Source organism: Mastigoproctus giganteus, chromosome 4 (assembly GCF_048544385.1).
Source record: "Mastigoproctus giganteus isolate SK-2022 chromosome 4, ASM4854438v1, whole genome shotgun sequence".
In the NCBI taxonomy this organism is placed as follows: Eukaryota; Metazoa; Arthropoda; class Arachnida; order Uropygi; family Thelyphonidae; genus Mastigoproctus; species Mastigoproctus giganteus.
This window is the reverse complement of record NC_143578.1, coordinates 42,456,920-42,477,617: the sequence shown is the minus strand read 5'-3', so window position 1 is coordinate 42,477,617 and position 20,698 is coordinate 42,456,920. Positions and strand designations below refer to the sequence as shown.

The window sequence follows — 20,698 nt, the reverse complement described above, 5'->3', positions numbered from 1 at the left end:
ATGTAAATATGTAGTTTCATCTTTAATAACTGCCTCAGAAGAAGGATATATATTTTTGAAACATCAGGCTTAACTAATATTGCAACATTTCAATTAATTCTAATTTATAAACCAAAGCTGCAGAGTTGGCCTGTTTTTTAATACTTAGTATATTATATAGGTATTATATTATATTTTTAATACTTAGTATATTATATAGGTTTAATACTTAGTATTTATATAGGTGTAACAATCAAAATGTGGTAACTTTGGGGTGTGCAGATTGTTGGATTTTAATTTTTTTGGTTTTTGGACAGTAAATCTAACCAAACAAGAAATGTCAAAATGCAAGCACAGATAAAGAGAGAATGCATTGGCAGTGCAGTCATCTACTTTTTGATAATTTTTCTATTAAATTATAACTTTTTTTTTATTAAACACATTATTTTATTCTTATTTTTTTATCTCTCGGGCAATATATTGATCAAAATTTGTAAATGAGAAACTTGGTACTGTGAAGTCACCAAAGCAATTTTGTAGGTAATTGCTTTGGTAATATTCCATTAAAAATATAAAATAAAATAAAGGAGGAGAAAAAATAACACAGGATATTTTTTCCATGACAACTTTTTATACTTTTTTAAGAATAAAAGTAAAGGCTTTCAGATTCCACCTCCTCTTTTTCGTGATCAACACCAAACATTCTCCGAGTACATCTTTAATTTCCTTGAAATTAATTTATTAAAAAAAAAAAAAAAAAAAAAACAGTCACTTCAAAGAAGAAATGCATTATATGTTTTATTAAGAATGTGTAGTCTGGATAATAATTTTTTGGTGTGAAATGCAGGTTGCAATTACCAGGCAAACTTGATATGGGGGAAAATCTAGTTTTCAGAGTTTTTTGGTTTTTTGAACTATATGCATACCTGTATGCTATCATCAGCTAAATATACTTTTAAAAGTCAGATGAAAGTGACAATTGCAAACAATTCTCTGTAGCTGTGTTTGGATATCTTCATTACAGTGTATGCATGTCTGTTTTACTTACTAAAATTTTAAATGGCTATACAGTACGTAATTAAATATACAAGAGTAAAGAATATGGCTGCTGTAATAAACACCTGGAAAAAGCTTGCCATGTGCCATCAAGCAAATCTTATTCTGTAAGTTTTTTATTTCCAACACAACCCAAACAATATGGCCCAGAGATGGTAATCTCCTTCAGTTCAGAAAGCAGAAAATATTTAAATCATATAAAGATTAATAAAAATTAATATCAATAAAGATTTATTTTCAAAGAAAATAAATGCACATAATGGCAACTCTAACTTGAATTGCCTGTAGAGTCAAAAGTTTAAAAATATGAAAAAAACACTGACTCCCTTGTTAACAAAATAGTAAAAGCAGCCTTTTCTGTCAACAGCAATTATTAAAGACCATTGAAAGATTAGTACAAAGACACATCATAAATCACATAGGTTGACAGAGGAATAACACTGCTTGTTATTTGGTTTTTAGGAGCATTAGCAACTAAGGCCATATTGCTCTGGGGATATGCGGTGGTCATTCCCTGACCTTTCCGCATCCTCTGTATTTGGTGGTCATGGGCTCGAACCCCAGTCTAATCAAAAAGCGTGTGCTACACACTGCTGCTCCTGCCCACCTGGCTACAGAGGCGGCGAATAACACTGCACTGACAGAGGAATAACACAGAATAACACACAACCCAGATCGTAGCACAACATTTCATGGAAAATTTTACCCTAAGTGCTTTTATATACAGTGAAGATATGGCTGTTTATATGCAATTTTTTAGAAAAATAAAATAAATAAAATAATAATAATAATAAATAAACTGAAGTGAGTTACTTAAAAAGAAGCTCATTAGCAACTAAGGCCATATTGCTCCGGGGATATTCGGTGGTCATTCCCTGACCTTTCCGCCTCCTCCGTATTTGGTGGATCACGGGCTCGAACCCCGGTCTAATCAAGAAGCGTGTGCTACGAACTGCTGCTCCTGCCCACCTGGCTACGGAGGCGCTTGTGGTTTAAGTACCGGTCATCAAACATAAAAACACAGATACAAAGCTATCAATGGGCTGTTCAGTTTAATATCATTTAATTTTAAAATAATCAAATTTGGAGAAATAATCATCAGTGCTGTTTCAGTAAAACGTTTTTCATCAAACTGAAATAGCTATTTTACATTAAAAAAAAAAAACAAATCTTAAAGTAAAAATGTGCACATTTAGAACAATTCTGGTTTTTGGACAGCTGGATTTAGAATATCTATCTGTAATTACATAATATTCTGTTTATTTTTAACATCAAGATACCTCTCACTTTATATTTAAATCTTGTATATACTTTTTGTCTTAACTTGAACAATTTAACTTGAACAACAGCTGAACAATTTCACTGTCAGTTTAATAAACCACATCCAACACTATTCGTCAATACTTTCAAGATTCAAGAAAACTGGGGATTCAATGCAAAATCCCAAATATCAGCTGTAAAAGATACTTGCACAAAACTTATATGTGGATGATAGGGTGATGAGGCATGTTAGAGGGGCAGATTAACCACAAGAGTTACTGGAGAAACTCTAGTAGACTAGTGAGTTAGTGATCTGGAGTGCTGCTGAAAAAAAGTACTGAGAATAATATGTTCATTAAATTAAAGAAATAAGGGATTATTGATGAAGCTGCTATAAAAAAATAAACTGACACATGTATGTTGATGTGATTTATTCAAAATATGTTCTTTTTAGGCAAAACTAGAGAGGTGATCATTTATTTTGCGGACTGGTGCAAGATTTTATGATCATCGCCCAAACTTTCCATAACTGTCGCTAGAGGCACTCTCCATGATCTCTACTGAGCAGAATTTGTGTGTGCATGCCAGTACTTGTCGAGCTAGTGTTGCATGAAGAGGGTTGTTTTAGCCATGTGTCACTGACAATCATTTTGAAGCAAATATCATTTCGGACATAGAGATTGAACAGTGATATATGATTCATTATTGTGTCAGACGGGGCTTAAATGCATCGGAAACAGTTAAAGAGATGAATGAAGCTTATGGTAATGAGTGTCTTAGTAGGACGGCTATATTCCGATGTTAAGTGGTTTTTCCACTTAACACCAGAATATAGTTATTAATCCAAATGACTAATATTGTGCAGGCAGTGATCACTACCATAGGTGCCAAGGTTCTGCCACATCCCCCCCCTTATTCATTGGACTTAGCCCCGTGTGATTTCTTACTGTTTCCATGTCTGAAGAAAGCTCTGAAAGGCAAGAATTTTGCATCTGACACAATAATGCTCACAGAGCCACAATGGAAGCACCTTGTAGTCTTTTGAAAAATGGCTTACAAAAAAGCATTTAATGAGTGGGTACGAAGGTGGCAAAAGTGTGTAAAGTTCAAGGGAGAGTATTTTGAGAAGGAGAAATCCACAGAAGATTCAGATGATGACAATTAAGATAAGATCTTGTATTAGTCTGCAAATTAAATGATCACCCCTCGTATTTTACATATTAGTATTAGCAATGGCTGCATAGTGCAAGGAAGCCTATGGCTTATGCTGCACCAGCCAAAACTTAAAAAAATAAATTAAATTAAATTTAAAAAATAATAATAAAATAAAAAAATTATAATAAAAATAAAATAATAATAATAATATTTTTAAAAAATAAATAATTAATAAGAGAAAAGGAAACAGACAACCTATGCATTTTGCTCCTTCCATAGGTAACTACCAGTTGACCTTTGAATTTCCCCAAACTGTCAGCCTCTACCACCCATGTAATTATCTTATTCCAGTAATTTATAACTCGCTAGTTAAAATAAAACTTCCTGCAATCCAGTCTAAGCATCTCCTCCCTGTAACTTGAAATTATGGCCCCTAGTTCTAGAATCATTTATAACCGTGAAAATTTCATTCTCATTCATTTTACTTGTCTCTCAGAGCCTTAAACACCTCAATGAAGTCTCCTCTACGGTGCCTAGTTTTCAAGCTCTGCAACCCACATATTTGAAGTCTTTCTTCATATGGGCGAGTTACCCATTTTTGAACCCTTTCAAGAAGCACAATGTCTTTCTTTAGTTGCGGTCTCCATACTCGAACACAGTATTCCAAGTGTGGTCTAACAATAGCCTTACATAATGGGATTATGTCTTTATCTCTACTAGAAATTGTTCGATAAATCATTGATAGGACACCATGGGCCTTCCTTGCAACCTGTCTACAATGCTCGGAGAACTTCATGTCTGACCGTATCGTAACACCCAAGTCCCTTTCCTCCACTATCGGATTTAGTTCAACTCCGGCAAGTGTATAAGTTATTTTGGGGTTACTGTTCCCTAGTTTTTTTTTTTTTTTTTTGTTATTTGTTGGCGCATCGGCTTTTGTGGCCATATTGCACCTCCCAAGGTTTTTTTGCATTTTCTACTCTGATCCAAGCCCGAGGCAAGATTCGAATCTGCCTCGGGCTTGGATCCCAGGTTGCCAGGCAGGCACTTTACCCACCCAGCTAGCCCGGTCGTCGTTCCCCAGGTGTAATACCTTACACTTTGCTGGATTAAAGCATAGCTGCCATTTTTCTGACCATCCCTGAAGTCTATCTAGGTCACTCTGAAGAAGCTCTGCTTGGAGATGATCATTAACTACTCTACCAATCTTTACATCATCTCAAATTTAGACATCACACTCTCTATCCCTTCATCGATGTTATTTATGAAAATCAAAAACAACAGTAGTCCTAATACTGATCGTTGTGGAACTCCACTTCTTACATCAACCCAATCTGAGGAATAACCATTTATCACAACCCTCTGCCTCCTGCCCTGAAGCCATTCAGCTATCCTTCTAAGGATTTTCCCTGTGATTCCAACCTGTTCCAGCTCATGTGGGACTGAGTCAAATGCTTTGCTGAAATCCAAATAAACTATGTCGAAATTAATCCCTAAGTCCAACTCTTGAGTTACCCTGTCAAAATAGCTAACCAGATTAGTTAAACATGATTTTCCTTTACAAAACCATACCAAGTATCCTTCAGAATTCCATTTCTATCTAAATGATCTTGAATTCCACCCTTGATGATTTTCCCTACTGCCGAAGTTAGACTCACCGGCCAGTAATTTCCCACTTTACTCTTAGAACTGCCCTTATGTATTGGAGACACATTGGCAATTTTCCAATCCAACAGAATTACTCCAGAGTCCAGTGATGCTCTCAAAATTAGCCTCAATAGTTAAATGCTGCCTCCCTTAAGATTATAGGGTATATGCCATCAACCCCAAGAGCCTTACTGGCCTGTAGGCTTGAAAGTTTTTTCATTAAATAAACATGTGAAATTTAAACATCATTAATTAGATTTTTTTCAACTTCACTCCAATAATTTCTCATTGACACAAAGGGTTTTTCTTCTGTAAATATCAATGCAAAGTAACTGTTGAGTTCGTCTGCAATTTCAGCTGGGGTATCTAATAGTATCCCATGTCCATTACATTAAGGTCTGATCTGGTTTATCCTTCTCTTCTTTGCATTTATATATGTGAAGAATCTCTTATCCCCACTCTTTGCTCTCTTTGCTCAGAGATTTCTCATAATCTGCCTTTGTCAGCCTAACCTTTTCTGTGGCAATATTACAGATCAATTTGTAGCTGTTATAGGCTTCAGTACTTTTTATTGCTCTGTAACTTTTCCAAGCCACCTTTTTCTGCTCAAGTAATCTGGCTCTTATACATATTTATATAAGTATATAAGAATATTAATTAAATATTCATCTTAATATGGTTTAATTACTAATTATTTTCATTGTTCAATGTAGATAACACTGGTCTCTATCAAAAACAGTTTATTTCTGTACTATTTATGAAATGTTGGCATAATGATTTCTAACAATTAAAATAAATATTAACATTCTTTATATGGGAAGTAGTCTTACAAGAAATGTAAAATGCTCTGAGTATTTTATGCATATTAGTAAACTCATACCTTTAACACCACCAAATGGTCCAGTAACAAGACACTGTGCACTTCTTTGCAAGTTATGCTCATATGTTAATGAAAGATGATAATATGTCCCATGTTCCACAGAACCTTTAATAACTAAAAATATGTTCATTAGACAAATGAAACTTTATCTGCAATATTCTGAATAATAAAGTAAGGCCTCAGTTATTGCACACTTTAAAGCATAACAATTAAATACAGTAAAACTTCAAAATGAGCTGATTTAACTAGACAGAAATAATACTTGCATTATATGTATAAATTTCATTATATGTTATAATGAAATTTTTACTGTAAAACAGTCGCTGAACCTAACACCTCCATTACATTAGATAAGAAAAATAAAAGTTTGTGAAAATGTTTATATTAACAAAATTGAATAAGAAGAGTTCAAATCAAATAGAATACAAATAATGCAATTTTAAAACAACGGACTTTAATCTGTAAAACTAAACTTTAAATAATAAACTTCGATGTGTTAATGTTAATAACTATAAATTTAACCACGTGTGAATAGTCCCTCCCTAACAGTATTGCCACTTCATAATGGCATTCTTCATTTCTTGGACATCAAAAATATTTTTTTGAATTTTTCACCAGAATTGATAAATTTAATAAGGACATCAAGGCAGCTCCTTCTTTCATGTAATTTAACTTTTTATACTTATTTTTTTTTTATTCATTTCCCACTTCACCTACAGATTTTCCCCCTTTGAAATGCTGTTACTATTTCTCTTTCTTCTTCTGCTACCTCATCTTCTAGCCATATTCTTACGTGCACCAAATTAAAATCCTTTTGAACATGGTTGTGAAACACATTTTGACATGCTTCATCTTTGAATCCATCTAAATCAATGAGAACATCATCATAATTTAATAGTTGTTCTATGCACTTACTATTGTACTCTTCTTTATTTCATTACAACTTGCAGCCCAGTTATAATTGGCATTTTTATGTTATAATTTTTAATATTGGGCAATATCTTTTCTCTTCTTGTGTCATGCCCACTATCAGAATCATCAAAAAAAAAAAAAAAAAACCCAGATACCCTTTAACTGTTTGCTTCAATATGAATTTACAGCTGAGTGTGACTCCCTGATCCATAGATCACACGAGGATTATAGTACTGGGAGGTAAGAAACAGCACTTGATATTGACATTGACATATGATAAGTTTCAGCAGGCAGATGTGCTGATACATTATCTAACAGTAATGATGCCTTAATGCATGTATTTTTTTTTTCTTTTGAATGATTTTACTTCTTTTACAAAGTGACTGTGAAATCATTTTGAAAAAAGTTTGGAATTGTAACATTAAATTCTAATTTAAGAAAACTCTCATTCTGCATACATAAAATACATACATAATATTCAACAGAACAAATTTCTGTTCATACATTTTGCTAAATGTCATCAGCTTAATTATACAAAGGGTACTAGGAAAGTTTTGCAATATGACGCAACAATGAATCACAGGAAGCTGCTTGTTGCTGCATGTTGAGACATGTTCATACGTGCATAGTAGCCGCCGCGCCAAGTCGATGGGCTCAGTTATTCATTAGTAGTGAGAGTGTAAAGTGCTTGCGATGGCATCGTGGTCACGAAATAAGATAAGGACAGTTTTGCGGTATAATTTCGTGCGTGGTTTAACCATAGACCAGTGCTTAGAAGAAATGACTCTTGCACTAGATGATGATTGTCCACATCGTACAATGATATTCAGGTGGTATAGAGAATTCCAAAGGGGAAATTTCACTCTGGAGGATTCTGAGAGGCCGGGAAGGCCACGAACGTCAGTTACGGAGGAAAACGTTACTGCTGTGAGGAAAATGCTTGACGAAAACAGGCGAGTGACCTACCAACAGATAGAGGATACTTTGGGCCTAAATGCACCAGCAATTCGTTCGATTCTGCAAGATCATTTGCACATGAAGAAACTTTGTTCTCTCTGGGTGCCGCATCAACTGACTGAAGAGCAGATGACACGACGTGTGACTTGGTGCCGGGAGATGTTAAAAAAGTTTGATAAGGGACAATCTCGGTATGTGAACAACATCGTGACAGGTGACGAGACTTGGCTGTACTATTACGATCTGCCGACCAAGGCTCAAAACAAAGTTTAGGTCTTTGATGATGACGACACACCCGTAATTGTCAGAAAATCCCGATCTGTAAAGAAGAAATGATAGCTGTATTTTTCAAATCAAGTGGAATTGTGGAACGTGTCATTTTGGACACGCAGAAGACAGTCACAGCTAAGTGGTATACTGAACAATGCCTGCCTAAAGTCATTGGATCTATGAAGAACCTGCGGCCAAAGTCAAGAACGGACACCTGGTACCTCCATCACGATAATGCTGCAGCTCACCGCGCCAAAGCCTGCACCGAATATTTGACCACGACAGGACTGAAACTTCTCGAGCACCCTCCCTACAGTCCAGACCTTGCTCCCTGCGACTTTGCACTGTTCCCGCATGTGAAAATGAAGCTAAAAGGGAGGCGGTTTTCCAGTGATGAGGACCTTCTACGGGCTTGGGAAAACGAGTGTGCTTTACTCCCTAGTGAAACTTGGCAGAACTGGTTTAAAGATTGGTTTCGGAGGATGGAGAGGTGTATTGAATGTAGAGGAAATTACTTTGAAAAAATTAAATAAACAAAGCTGTATTGCAAAACTTTCCTAGTACCCTCTGTATAAGATTACCTGTAAATTATTCCATGACACCACAAAGAACAGGTAATCTTATATAATTAATGTATAAAAGATAGTTCAACTCAGAGAGTGTTCAAATTAATAAGATTTTTTATAGTTCAATTGATATACAGATTGGAAAAAATATATATGAAATAGCTTCAACAGAATCAACTACACATCAACTATAGGAGAACCTTATGGTTCATAACTTTGTCATTCAATGATCTACTCATTCACAGTTAAGTTTCTGAGCCCCTGTTTCATGGATCACAGGCAGGTACTTAACTACTTGAGGCTTGTATTTTGATCACACTTTGCACATTCAATCATTCACTGAATCTGATCTTCTGGATACTGTGCTGTGGTTACAAAGGAACTGGATGCAAAAATTAATTTTGATTTCATATATTGGATTTTAGGAAAGCTTTTGATACTGTTGCACACGGAAGACTACTGTACAAACTGGAGCAGTATGGTATTAAGGGCTAGTTGCTACAATGGATAAAAGGGTGGTTGAGTGGGAGAATACAGTGAAAATCAATGGACACTGCTCTCCGTGGACTAATGTTATTAGTGGAGTCCACCGGCCCAGGGGTCGGTGTTGGGCCCACTGTTGTTTTGTATATTTATCAATGATATTGATGAAGGTATATCAGGCTTAATGTTCAAGTTTGCAGATGATACAAAGGTTGGCAGGGTTGTTAATGACAGTAATGGCAGTGTGTTACTGCAACAGGATCTAGAAGAGTTGAACAGATGGGCTGAGAAGTTCCAACTGAAGCTTAACATTGACAAATGCAAAATACTGCATATGAGTAAAAGTAACCTCAGAGAAATATACCAACTGTGTGTACTACACTTAGGGTGGTAGAAAATGAAAAAGACCTGGGAGTAATTGTGCCGTCAGATATGAAGTTTTCTGAGCAGTACAGACAGGCTGCCAGAGCAAGTCATGGGGTATTGTCAATGATAAACAGGAATTTTGCTAGTAGAGACAAGGAGGTGATTATCCCTTTGTAAAAGTCAATGGTCAGGACATGGCTTGAGTACTGCATACAGGTCTGGGGGCCTCATTTTAGGAAGGATGTGGGGTTGCTTGAGCGAGTACAGAGAAGGGCAACAAAATTGGTGAGGGAAAAGAAGGGGTTCTCTTACCAAGAGAGACTTAAGTTCTGCAAATTTCAGTGCCTGGAGACTAGGCACCTGTGAGGTGATCTGATTGAAGTGTATAAGGCCTTGAATGGGTTGAATAGGCTCAATTCTGATGGGATTCTTCCTCTTGATCAGATTACAAACCTGAGGGGGCATAAATTCAAAGTGATGAAAGACAAATGTAGAATAGATGTGCGGAAATTTCTCTTTAGCCAGCAGGTAGTTGATTGCTGGAACAAACTTCCATCTGTCATTGTGGAAGTTGATAGCGTAAATAAATTCAAGGAGGAACTGGACAAACCTTTAGAGGGAATGGATGTGTGAAATAGTTTTGTTTTGTTTTTTTTGACTGATGCTATATAAGCTTGCTTTTTTGCATCACATGCCTCTACTACTACTAATAATAATCACTGAATCATTCACTGAATCTAACCTTCTCAGTCACTCAATCATTCATTGAATCTAACCTTCTTAATCACTCAATCATTCACTGAATCTATCCTTCTTAATCACTCAATCATTCACCGAATCTAACCCTTCTCTGCTTGAAAACTATTGGTTATGTGCGCTTACAGGAAAATTTTTCACAGTTATGGCATTTACTGGTCTGGAAGTACCTGTCAATCATTTACTTTTACTGGGTGATTTCACTTCTTGGTAAATCCAACTGTTGATTAACCTTGTTTTTTGTTCTTTGTGGGTTTTCGGTGCACTGATTACTATGATCCTATTGCACTAGTTCCTATACTATGCTATTTCATGCGGTTTTTATTTTATTGTTTGTAAAGGATGTGGTCATGGGCTGATATGCATGTTCTAGGGACTGACAAATTCAGAGGAATTCATGGGAGTAAACCCTATTTCTGCTGCCTGAGATTGGATAATCACAGTTTTGACTGAAGGGACTTTTCAAATTTTTCTAGTCTTTGTTAATCAATCAGTTTGATGTATAATCTTATTTGATATTATGATACTGCTGTTAGATTTTAATTCAGCAACCCTAAAAGGGATCTATTAATGTGATCATTAACAGATGATGTCCATAATGTGAATGCAATCCTGCCTCTACTGGTCTTCTACTAAAGAACTAATGACACTTCTTGATACAGGATATCCTAGTGATGAATTCTAATCCTTAAAGAAGCAAATCTTTCATCTGTAATCTGCCAGTGAATTTTACCATCCTTGTGCCCTGATGTTTGCTTTGTTGCTCAAGAACCTGAATGATGCTGTGGATGTATTACCATCCACTGGTGATGACACTGGCTAACTGTCCTAGGACATTATCCAATGTCCTAGGACAGTTGTCATGACAAAACCAGACTAAAATTGATAAGCATATTGTGTGGACTTAAAAATCTGGAGTAACTCATGGGAGAAAATTATACTTCCTTTGGAGGTGATTTTTTTTTGGCTAATCCTATATAAGCTTGTTTCATTGTATAACTGCATCATTTTGCCACTGCTAACACCATGACACCCACAAGCAGGACTTAAATTGAAAAAGGATGGTTGCAGGATAGATTTTCAAGAAGCGGGTATTAGAAGAGATGAGCAAGTGAATTTTTTGGCTCATGCTGCATAAGTTTGCTTCCTTACATCATTTTGCCACTACCAATATTAAAACCCTATTCAAATTCATTCAACTGGATATATGCTACTTGTACACATTGTCTGGACATCTTAAAAAAGGTTTAGTGATAATATGACTCACCAATATTTCTTCTTTTTCAACTAATAATAGCATGCATATGTCACAATAATGCCAATGGTCCTGTACCCTGTTTACTTTCATTTCTAACTTATAACCTTTCTGATCATCTGCATATAAAGGATAGGGTATATGTCAGTTTACCAAGAAATAATTTATACAATTTAAATCTTAAAGTCAGTTTCACATTCATATTACTTCATTAATATTAATATTTACTATTAATATTAATATGCTATTTACTATTTATTTATTTTACTATTTATTATTTACTATATGCTTTTTACTATTAATATACTATTAATTTATTTATATATTTATATATAATTTATATATGTTTACAAATTTAGATGCTATTTATGACATTTATATGAGCTATTCAAACTGGTTTTTGGTAATTTACTTCTTGGTAAACTGACACAGTTACCCTGTATTTTCCATAATATACTGACATGTAAATTTTCAGATTCAGTTCCATTAACTCTTTTAGGGCAAGGAAATTTTTCTGCCAGTGTTAGTTGCAGGACAGATGTGCAAGGAATGAGTATTAGATGGAATGGGAAAATGAAGTGCATAGTGCCTTTTTTTTGACTGATGCTGTATATACTGAGGTATTTCTTTTTGTGCTACATGTTTTTCTACCTTTTTGCAGACTTTAAATGTCCTAAGGTAAACTGCATTTACTTACGACAGCTGAAAGTCTGCAGATAGCAAAACACAAGTACAGTAAACCCTCCATAATCGGGTTACAGTTAATCTGGATGTCAGATATCTGGATCGAAATGCTGTATGAAAAATTTTGTTCACAGTTGAGTATATCGAAATACACGGGATTTAGAAAGGCAGATAAGTAACTCTCACTGTGTGCTGATTGACTATGCAGTTTGTTTGTTTGTTGTTATTTGGTTTTTAGGAGCATTAGCAACTAAGGCCATATTGCTCTGGGAATATGCGGTGGTCATTCCCTTGACCTTTCCGCATCCTCCGTGTTTGGCGGTGACGGGCTCAAACCCCGGTCTAATCAAGAAGCTTGTGCTACGCACTGTTGCTCCTTCCCACCTGGCTACGGAGGTGCCGACTATGCAGAGAGAAAGATGGAACATGCATTACATTGACTTGCGTGTTGCTCAGTATCATTGATGACTCTAAGTCGGATGGATGTTATTGCTTATATCACTTCATTTGCATACTTCTTTATACGTATATACATATGTACCATAAGTAAACATATTTTATATAATTATGAGTTCTAAAGAATTAAAAAGTGAAATAAAAAGAAAACATTTTACTTTTTAACTATCATTAACAAGCTCAAAGTGAGAGAACAACTTGAAAATGGTGTTCCTGGAAATAAAAAAATTTCTGAAGAATTTAGTATTGGCCAACAGGCTATGTCAGACATTAAAAAACAAAAAGAATCTATAAAGACATTTCCTTTAAAATTCGATGTGGGGAGTGATAAAAGCAGTCTATCAAATAGACAGACATTTAAAAAGCCAAAAGAAGTGTTGCCGGAAGAAGCTGTATTTAAGTGGTACCATATTTCCCCATGTATAAGACGCACTTTAATTTTGGGGCCCGAAATTTGAAAAAAAATGTATTACATAAAGTTATTGAACTCAAGTTTTATTCATCATAAAATTCATACAACTCATCACTGTCACAACTCCCATCCATTAGCTTGTCCTCATCTGTGTCTGATGATGAATCACTGTCTTCATATATTGCCTCGTCCTCAGTTCCATCTATGGCATTTGAAATGCCACACTTCTTAAATGACTTGACAATGATCTCAATCTTGATATTATCCCAGGATCTTTTCACCCAGGTACAAACTTCTCCTATACTTGGTTTTTTCACCTTCCTGCTGGTGTCAAATTGTCCCCAGAAGACTTCATCCATTGGTTCCACTCATCTCTCATGGCAGCTTTGAAGGGTTTGTTAATGCTGACATCAAGTGGTTGGAGCTGGGATGTCAAGCCTCCAGGTATGACGGCAAGTTTTGCTTTTTGCTCTGCAGCAATCTTCTTTGTATTTTTTGTTATGTGTGCCCTGAACTGATCAAGCACCAATAGGGCAGGTTTGTGTAAGAGCCCACCTGGTCTCCTGCTCCAAACTTTCTCAAACCAGATCTTCATCCCATCCTGATCCATTCAACCCTTGTCATGAACGTGGACAATCACTCCTCGAAGAATGCCTTCTTTTGGCATTGTTTTGCATTTGAAAATCAGCATAGGAGGCAGCTTGGTTCCGTCGGCACAACAAGCTAGAACAACTGTATAATGGCTCTTTTCATGTCCACTTGTCTTCACAGTTACAGTTTTCACCCCCTTCTTATCAACAATTCTGTTACTTGGGACATCAACTTGAAGGGGGACTTTGTCCATATTTGCAATCTGTCCCAACTCAAACTGATGTGTCTTCCGACATTGAATGACAAAATGATGAAATTCAAGGACCTTCTGCTCATAGCTTTCAGGCATCTTTTGGGTAAGTCTGGTGCATGTACGCATGCTTAGTCCATTCCGTTTCATGAACCCGAAGCCCCAATTGTGTCCTCCTTTGAAATCAGTAACTTCTTTTTCATCAGCAATTCTTCTTGCCTCATGCTGAACCATCTTTGTGGACAAAGGAATTCCAATTGCCCCTTGATCCTCAATCCATATCTTCAATTCCCTCTCTAAATCAGGCCATTTTGCTGACTTGCCTCTAATGGCCTTCTTCTGCCGTGGCATTTTCAGTAGGGTTTCTTCTTCCCGTAGCCAGTCTCGGATTGTTTTCTCAGTTGGAGGAGGACAAAACTTACGTTCAGCAGCACGATTTCCATTCACTTTTGCAAACCGGATCACTTTTAACTTGAATTCAGCACTGCACAAAAATCTTTTCTGGGCCATTTCTGGGCAGAACGTGGCAAAACGTAACCTAATATACTGGTAAAAAGTGCGAAACAATGAGCGCAAAGACAACAAGTGCAAAAAAGCGGGAAATGCAAGTAAAAAAAATCTACAACCACTGTATAAGACACACCCAGTTTTTATACCCCAAATTTTTCGAAAAAAGGTGCATCTTATACATGGGGAAATACGGTATTTCACAGCAATGATCAAGTGGCATTGGCATGTGATGCCAGCGCCACCTGATAAATGTATAAAAAGACAAAAGACAATACATTTATCCATCTATCAATGGATAAATGTCTTTTTTATAGTTTTTAAATAAAGGCACTACACTGATTTTTTTAGATTTTTTCCATCAGCACTAGCTATATCATTAAATTTTCCATTTATTTGTGTTCTAAGTTTTTTTGTCTTTTAGGGCTATCTTTTACTTCACTAATCCAGATTATCGCTTATTCTGGATAACCTCTTCCCCCAGTTACTCCAGATCAGCAAGGGTTTACTATCTATGTTTCTCTGCTTGCAGACTTTCAACTGTGCACAGTGTTACATATTTTACAAAGCATATCTTACGATATACACTATGCGGGTATACCTTTTGATATACCTACATAGCATAAATTTAAAAAAATTGTTTTTATGAAAACCCCAAACACGAGAGGTATTGGAACCTATAGTACTTAGTACCGTGTATGGGTTGGAGGTTGAGAAGACAAAAGAAAATATTTGTTTACATTAGACTTGAACTTCTGTAGACTAATTTTCAGGAAATACGTATGAAGGAAGGTTGTTCCAGAAAACGGCAGTTGAATGAATAAATGAGGAAGATGAAAAGTTGGTTTTGTGAGTTTGAAGTTGGACAGTAAATGAATGTTGGCGGCACTTGTTCACACTGTTTTGAAAGAGAGAGCAGGAATTATAGAAGCCAATTTGGAAGAACAGTGCCCATAGAAATATCTGTAGAAAAGGCATGCAAAGGAAGCAGTACGTCTATGAGACAGAGAGTGAAGAGACTCTGTTAGAGATGAGTCATTAATTAATCTAACTGCCCTCTTCTGAATGGAATCTAGAAGCCTGAGAGAGGTTTTGGGGGCACCCCCAGATGTTAGTTAGTTAGTTATTTGGTTTTTTAGGAGCATTAGCAACTAAGGCCATATTGCTCTGGGATATGCGGTGGTCATACCCTGACCTTTCCGCATCCTCCGTATTTGGTGGCCCCAGTTGTGGGAACAATATTCCACGGTAGGGCAGATTTTTGATTTGTGCAGAGCAAACAACTGTTTGGAAGAAAAGTAACGCCAATAGTGAAAGAGAAAACCAAGTTTTTTAGATGCAGAGGAAGCAATATTTGTAATGTGCTTGTGCCAAGAGAGATTAGAAGTCAGGGTAATCCCCTAAAGAGATATATCATCTTGCCCAGAAATTGGAGTGTCACTAAAGGTAAGCATAGGAGCGGAAGAATGCTTCTTGCGAGATATAAGACAAAACTGAGTTTTAGAAGGATTGAAATCAACTAAATTGTATTTGCCCCACTGGAGATTGGAATTTAAGGAATTGGTAGCAGATATGTGAGAACTTGAAGCTGATTGAGCAACGCAAGGTTTCTCGAACTGGAAAGTGGAATACAATATGCTATCATCAGCAAAACTATGGATGGGATTTCCAGTCAATAGAAGAAGTTCACTAAAATACAAGAGGAAAAGAGTGGGGGAGAGAGCTTAACCTTTGGGGGAAACCAGTATTAGTGGAGAAGTTAGAAGACAGAGAGCCATCTACCATCACCCTCCGTGAGCAATCAGAGAGAAAACTGGATAACCAATTACAAAAAACAGTTGGCAAACCATAAGACGGACGCTTGTTTAGAAGACCTTTATGTCAAACATGATCAAAAGCCTTTGAGATGTCAAGAGCAACTACTTGTGTTTCACTGAACTTTTCCATTGAATTTGTCCATACATGGGTAGCATAAGCTAGAATATCACCAGTGGATCAATACTGACAGAATCCATAATGGCGATCGTTGATCAGATGAAAGGTTTCTAGATAGTTTAAGAGTTGGCGGTTAATTGATTTCTCCATTACTTTAGAAAGAGTAGAAGTAATTGCAATGGGACGATAATCGAATAGGAGGGATTTGTCACCCTTTTTAGGAACTGGCTGGATATGAGCAAATTTCCAAGCAGAAGGAAAAACACCTTTGGAATAAGAAAGTGAAAAAAGGCGGCTAAGAACAGGAGTAAGTTCAGGAGCACAGGTTTTGAGAACAAGTGGATGAATATCATCAGGACCTGGAGCTCTCTGAGCATCAATTTTCATCAAAATTCGTCTGACATCCTTTTGACAGAAGACCACAGGAGGCATTGAACGGAGTGTGTTGGGAATGGTGGGAGGTGTTTTACCAAGATCATTAATACATGAGTTGGAAGAAAAATGGGATGCTAGCAGGTCACACCAGCTGAAGTGACAACAGAACCATCTGTTTTTGACAGAGGTGGGAGCAGAGATGGGCAAAAGTTGTGGCCAAGAGCTTTGGCAAGAGACCAGAATGCTTGGCTACCATTAGAGCAAGAAGCAAGTTTTCTATTCAGCCTGTTCAAAATCTAGTTTGGACTGATTAATAACTGCTTTACAATTGTTTGAGCTTTGTTGTAGGCAGAAAATGAAACTGAAGAATTGGAAACAAGCCAATTATGATATTCTTCTCTTGAACAGCCTTAGCACATTTATTGGAAAACCAAGTTTTAGATAAAGGACGAGATTTTAAAGTGGAGTGTGGGATAAAGGATTCCATTCCTGCAAGAATAATTTCACCGTCATGATCTGAGCAAACGTTGACATCAGAAGTTTTGAAACAGTAATCCGACCAAGGAAAAGAAGAAAAGAAGTCTCGCAGGTCATCCCATTTTGCATTCTTGTAATGCCAAACAACATGAGGTTGGGAATAGCCATGAGATATAGGCTCCATTGGAGACAATCACCAAGATGTGATCTGAAGTGCCTAAAGGCCTCTCACTTCGATCGTGTACTTAGAAGAGTTGTTTGTGAGAAAAAGACAAAGCGTGTTGGCTGTATGATTAGGATTGCCTGGTATTCTTGTAGGTAAATGAACAATCTGTACAAGGTCATTAGTAATTGCAAAAGCCTCAGCATCTCAACCAGCTGGGTCGGTGTGAGTAGAAAACGGAAGCCAGCTGGAGTTGTGAACATTAAAATCACCAAGGAAAATTCTCTCACTGTTAGGAAAGTTGGACTGGAGAAAGTCAAGTTGCAAAGAGAGGAAGTCAAAGAGCTCCAAGTGATTAGTGGATTTGGGAGAACAGTAGAGAAAACAGATGAATTTGACAGAATGAGGTAGAGAGATTTTAAGCCAGAGAAGATCGAAAAGAGGAGATTCCAAATTTCCAGGTCTCTGATAGGGAATATTGGAACGGACATATGCATAAGTACCACCTTTGAGGCAAAAGGAATCATACAGCGAATAATTTGGGCAACTGAGATGCGCAGTAGTTGAATCAACTGATAATTGAGATTCTGTCAGAAAAAGTAAATGGGGTTTGGCAGACTGCAAGTGGAAATGGACATTGTTGAGATTAGAACTGAGCCCACATACATTTGTGAAATGAACTAGGAAGTGTTTGGGAAGGTTAGATCATTTTGCAGATAAGCTTACTCTATTAGTTTGACAATTCGTGGTGTATTGAATAGTAAGAAAAAGTGTGTGGGGGGGGAACATGCTGTATGAAGTAACGAAATTTTTGGATATGGGGTACACATGGTAAGAATATACCCAGATCCTTAACATAATGTGACCTCAACAATGCCCCCGGCATACACACTACTCGGACTCCCTCCAGTCACTATCTGGCAGAGTAAAGGTAGCAAGATTATACACTAGCTGATCCAGAAGCTTCCTAGAGAGTTACCAATAGGTTCGGTCTGGTGTACTAACTTGCGGCCGGCATGTGAACACCGTCTTAGAGCTGTACCCTCAAAATGTAAGGAAGATTGGATCTCGCCAAGATGTCCATCATAACCTCAAAAGCCATCAGTCATACTGCATGATGGAAGAGATGGGAAAGGGTTGACCAGAACTTAGCTCTGGAGACTAAACATGGGTTCCACCACTTCAAGCCTCCAATAAGCAAAGTGGTGGTATTGCACTGGTTGATGAGAGTCATTTCCCACCTAGTATTGCCTGGTAACACAGAGGAGTGGCATTCCTCTATGTGCATGTGGTGTGGGTGCCACACCTCGAACCCTGCTTATGTTGGTTCACACCTGAGTGGTCACCCACAGTGTGCTTGCTCATGGGGGTAATACCCAGGATTACTAACAGTCCCACCATCATGAAGGTACAAGCAGAGGATCTGGCTTTCACGGACTATCCAAACTTTGCCAAAATTGGGTCCACTTGACTTGAATGTCACCCAAATATCAGTTCCATCAGCGTTTTAGACTCCCAGGTAGCAAGTACAGCTTGTCTGGCATATCTGAGATAATGTCTGTGACAATCTCAAGGACCATAAATGAACGTAGTCTTACTATATACTCTCAAAAGAATAACTTTCAGTAATCAGGCCAACACAGTCCTTAAATGAGAAGTCTACTTGTCATTTGAGGACTGTTCTGAAATATTTAAAATCTCAGTGACTTGAATCAATTCCTGCTAAACAATGCACACATTTTAAATATAAAACACTTTAGAGGAATTCTACTTAAAAAACAAGTGTAGTTTTTTGCCTTAAAAAACAAGTGCAGAATTATCAGGAAAGAAATTTGTGAGAGGGATATTTCAGGGAAAAAACAATACTAAATAAGTAAAAGAAAGTTTAATTTGAAATCAGACTCAATACCATTAGCATTAGCATTAGTAGAGGCATTTGATGCAAGAAAGCAAGCTTATGCAGCATCAGCCAAAAAAAAAAAAAAAAAAAAACCCACTTCCACTTCACCCCTCTGTTCGTTCAAAATACCTGTCCAGCTGAGCCTTAAACTTATTTAGGCTATCAACCTCCACTACAAGGGATGGAAGTCTGTTCCACCAACCAACCACCCGCTGGCTAAAGGCAAATTTCCGCACATCTATCCTACATCTGTCTTTCCTCAATTTGAATTTATGCCCTCTCAGGTGATTATTCTGAGCTAGAGGAAGAATCCCATCAGCATTGAGCATGCTCAAACCATTCAAGGCTTTATACACCTCTATCAGATCACCTCGCTGGTGCCTAGTCTCCAGACACTGTAATTTGCAAAACTTAAGCCTTTCTTCGTAAGAGCACCCCTTTGTTCCATTCACTAATCTTGTTGCCCTTCTCTGTACTCGTTCCAGCAGCTCTACATCCTTCTTGAAATGAGGCCTCCAGACCTGTATACAGTACTCTAGGTGTGGCCTGACCATTGCCTTATACAAGGGAATAATCACTTCCTTATCCCTGCTGGAAAAATTCCTGTATATCATTGACAATACTCCATGAGCTACTCTTGCAGCCCGTCTGCACTGCTCAGAGAACTTCATATCTGCCTGCACAACCACCCCCAAGTCCCTTTCATTCTCTACCACTGTCACTGTAGTACCACAGAGTTGATACGTTGCTCTGGGGTTGCTGTTTCCCATGTGTAGCACTTTGCATTTGTCAATGTTAAACTTCATTTGCCACCTCTCAGCCCATCTGCTCAACCTTTCCAGATCCTGTTGCAGTAGCATAGTGTCAGTAGTGTCCTTGACAACCCTGCCAACCTTTGTATCGTCTGCAAACTTGGACATTAAGCTTGATATACCATCATCAATATCATTTATAAATACAGAAAACAATAATGGACCCAACACTGAGCCCTGAGGAACTCCACTAATAACATTAGTCCACGATGAGCAGTGTCCATTGATTACCACTCTCTGTCTTCTCCCCCTCAACCACCCCTTTATCCATAGCAGCAATTTGCCTCCAATGTCACACTGCTCCAATTTGTGTAAGTCTTCCATGTGCAACAGTATCAAAAGCCTTTCTAAGATCCAAGTATATAATATCAAAGTTATTCCCTGCATCCAGTTCTTTTGTGACTGCATCATAGTATCCAATCAAGTTGGTCAGGCAAGACTTCCCCTTAACAAAACCATGCTGTGTCTGAGCTATAACTGAAGTCTTGTCTAAATGATCCTGCAGTGCTTCTTTAACCAGTGCCTCCATTAATTTTCCTGGAACAGAAGTTAAGCTCACAGGTCTATAATTACTTGTGTCAGCCTTTGATACAC

General features: G+C 37.3%; 1 protein-coding gene across 1 annotated transcript in view; it reads right to left on the bottom strand.

The window, feature by feature from the left end:
- The window catches only part of BBS9 (Bardet-Biedl syndrome 9), a 176,899-nt gene that overhangs the window by 120,901 nt on the left and 35,300 nt on the right, over window positions 1–20,698 (bottom strand). Inside the window, exon 5 of the mRNA XM_090371508.1 lies at window positions 5,978–6,091. Coding sequence (XP_090227634.1) covers window positions 5,978–6,091 — 114 coding nt within the window. The remainder of the gene's footprint in view (window positions 1–5,977; window positions 6,092–20,698) is intronic.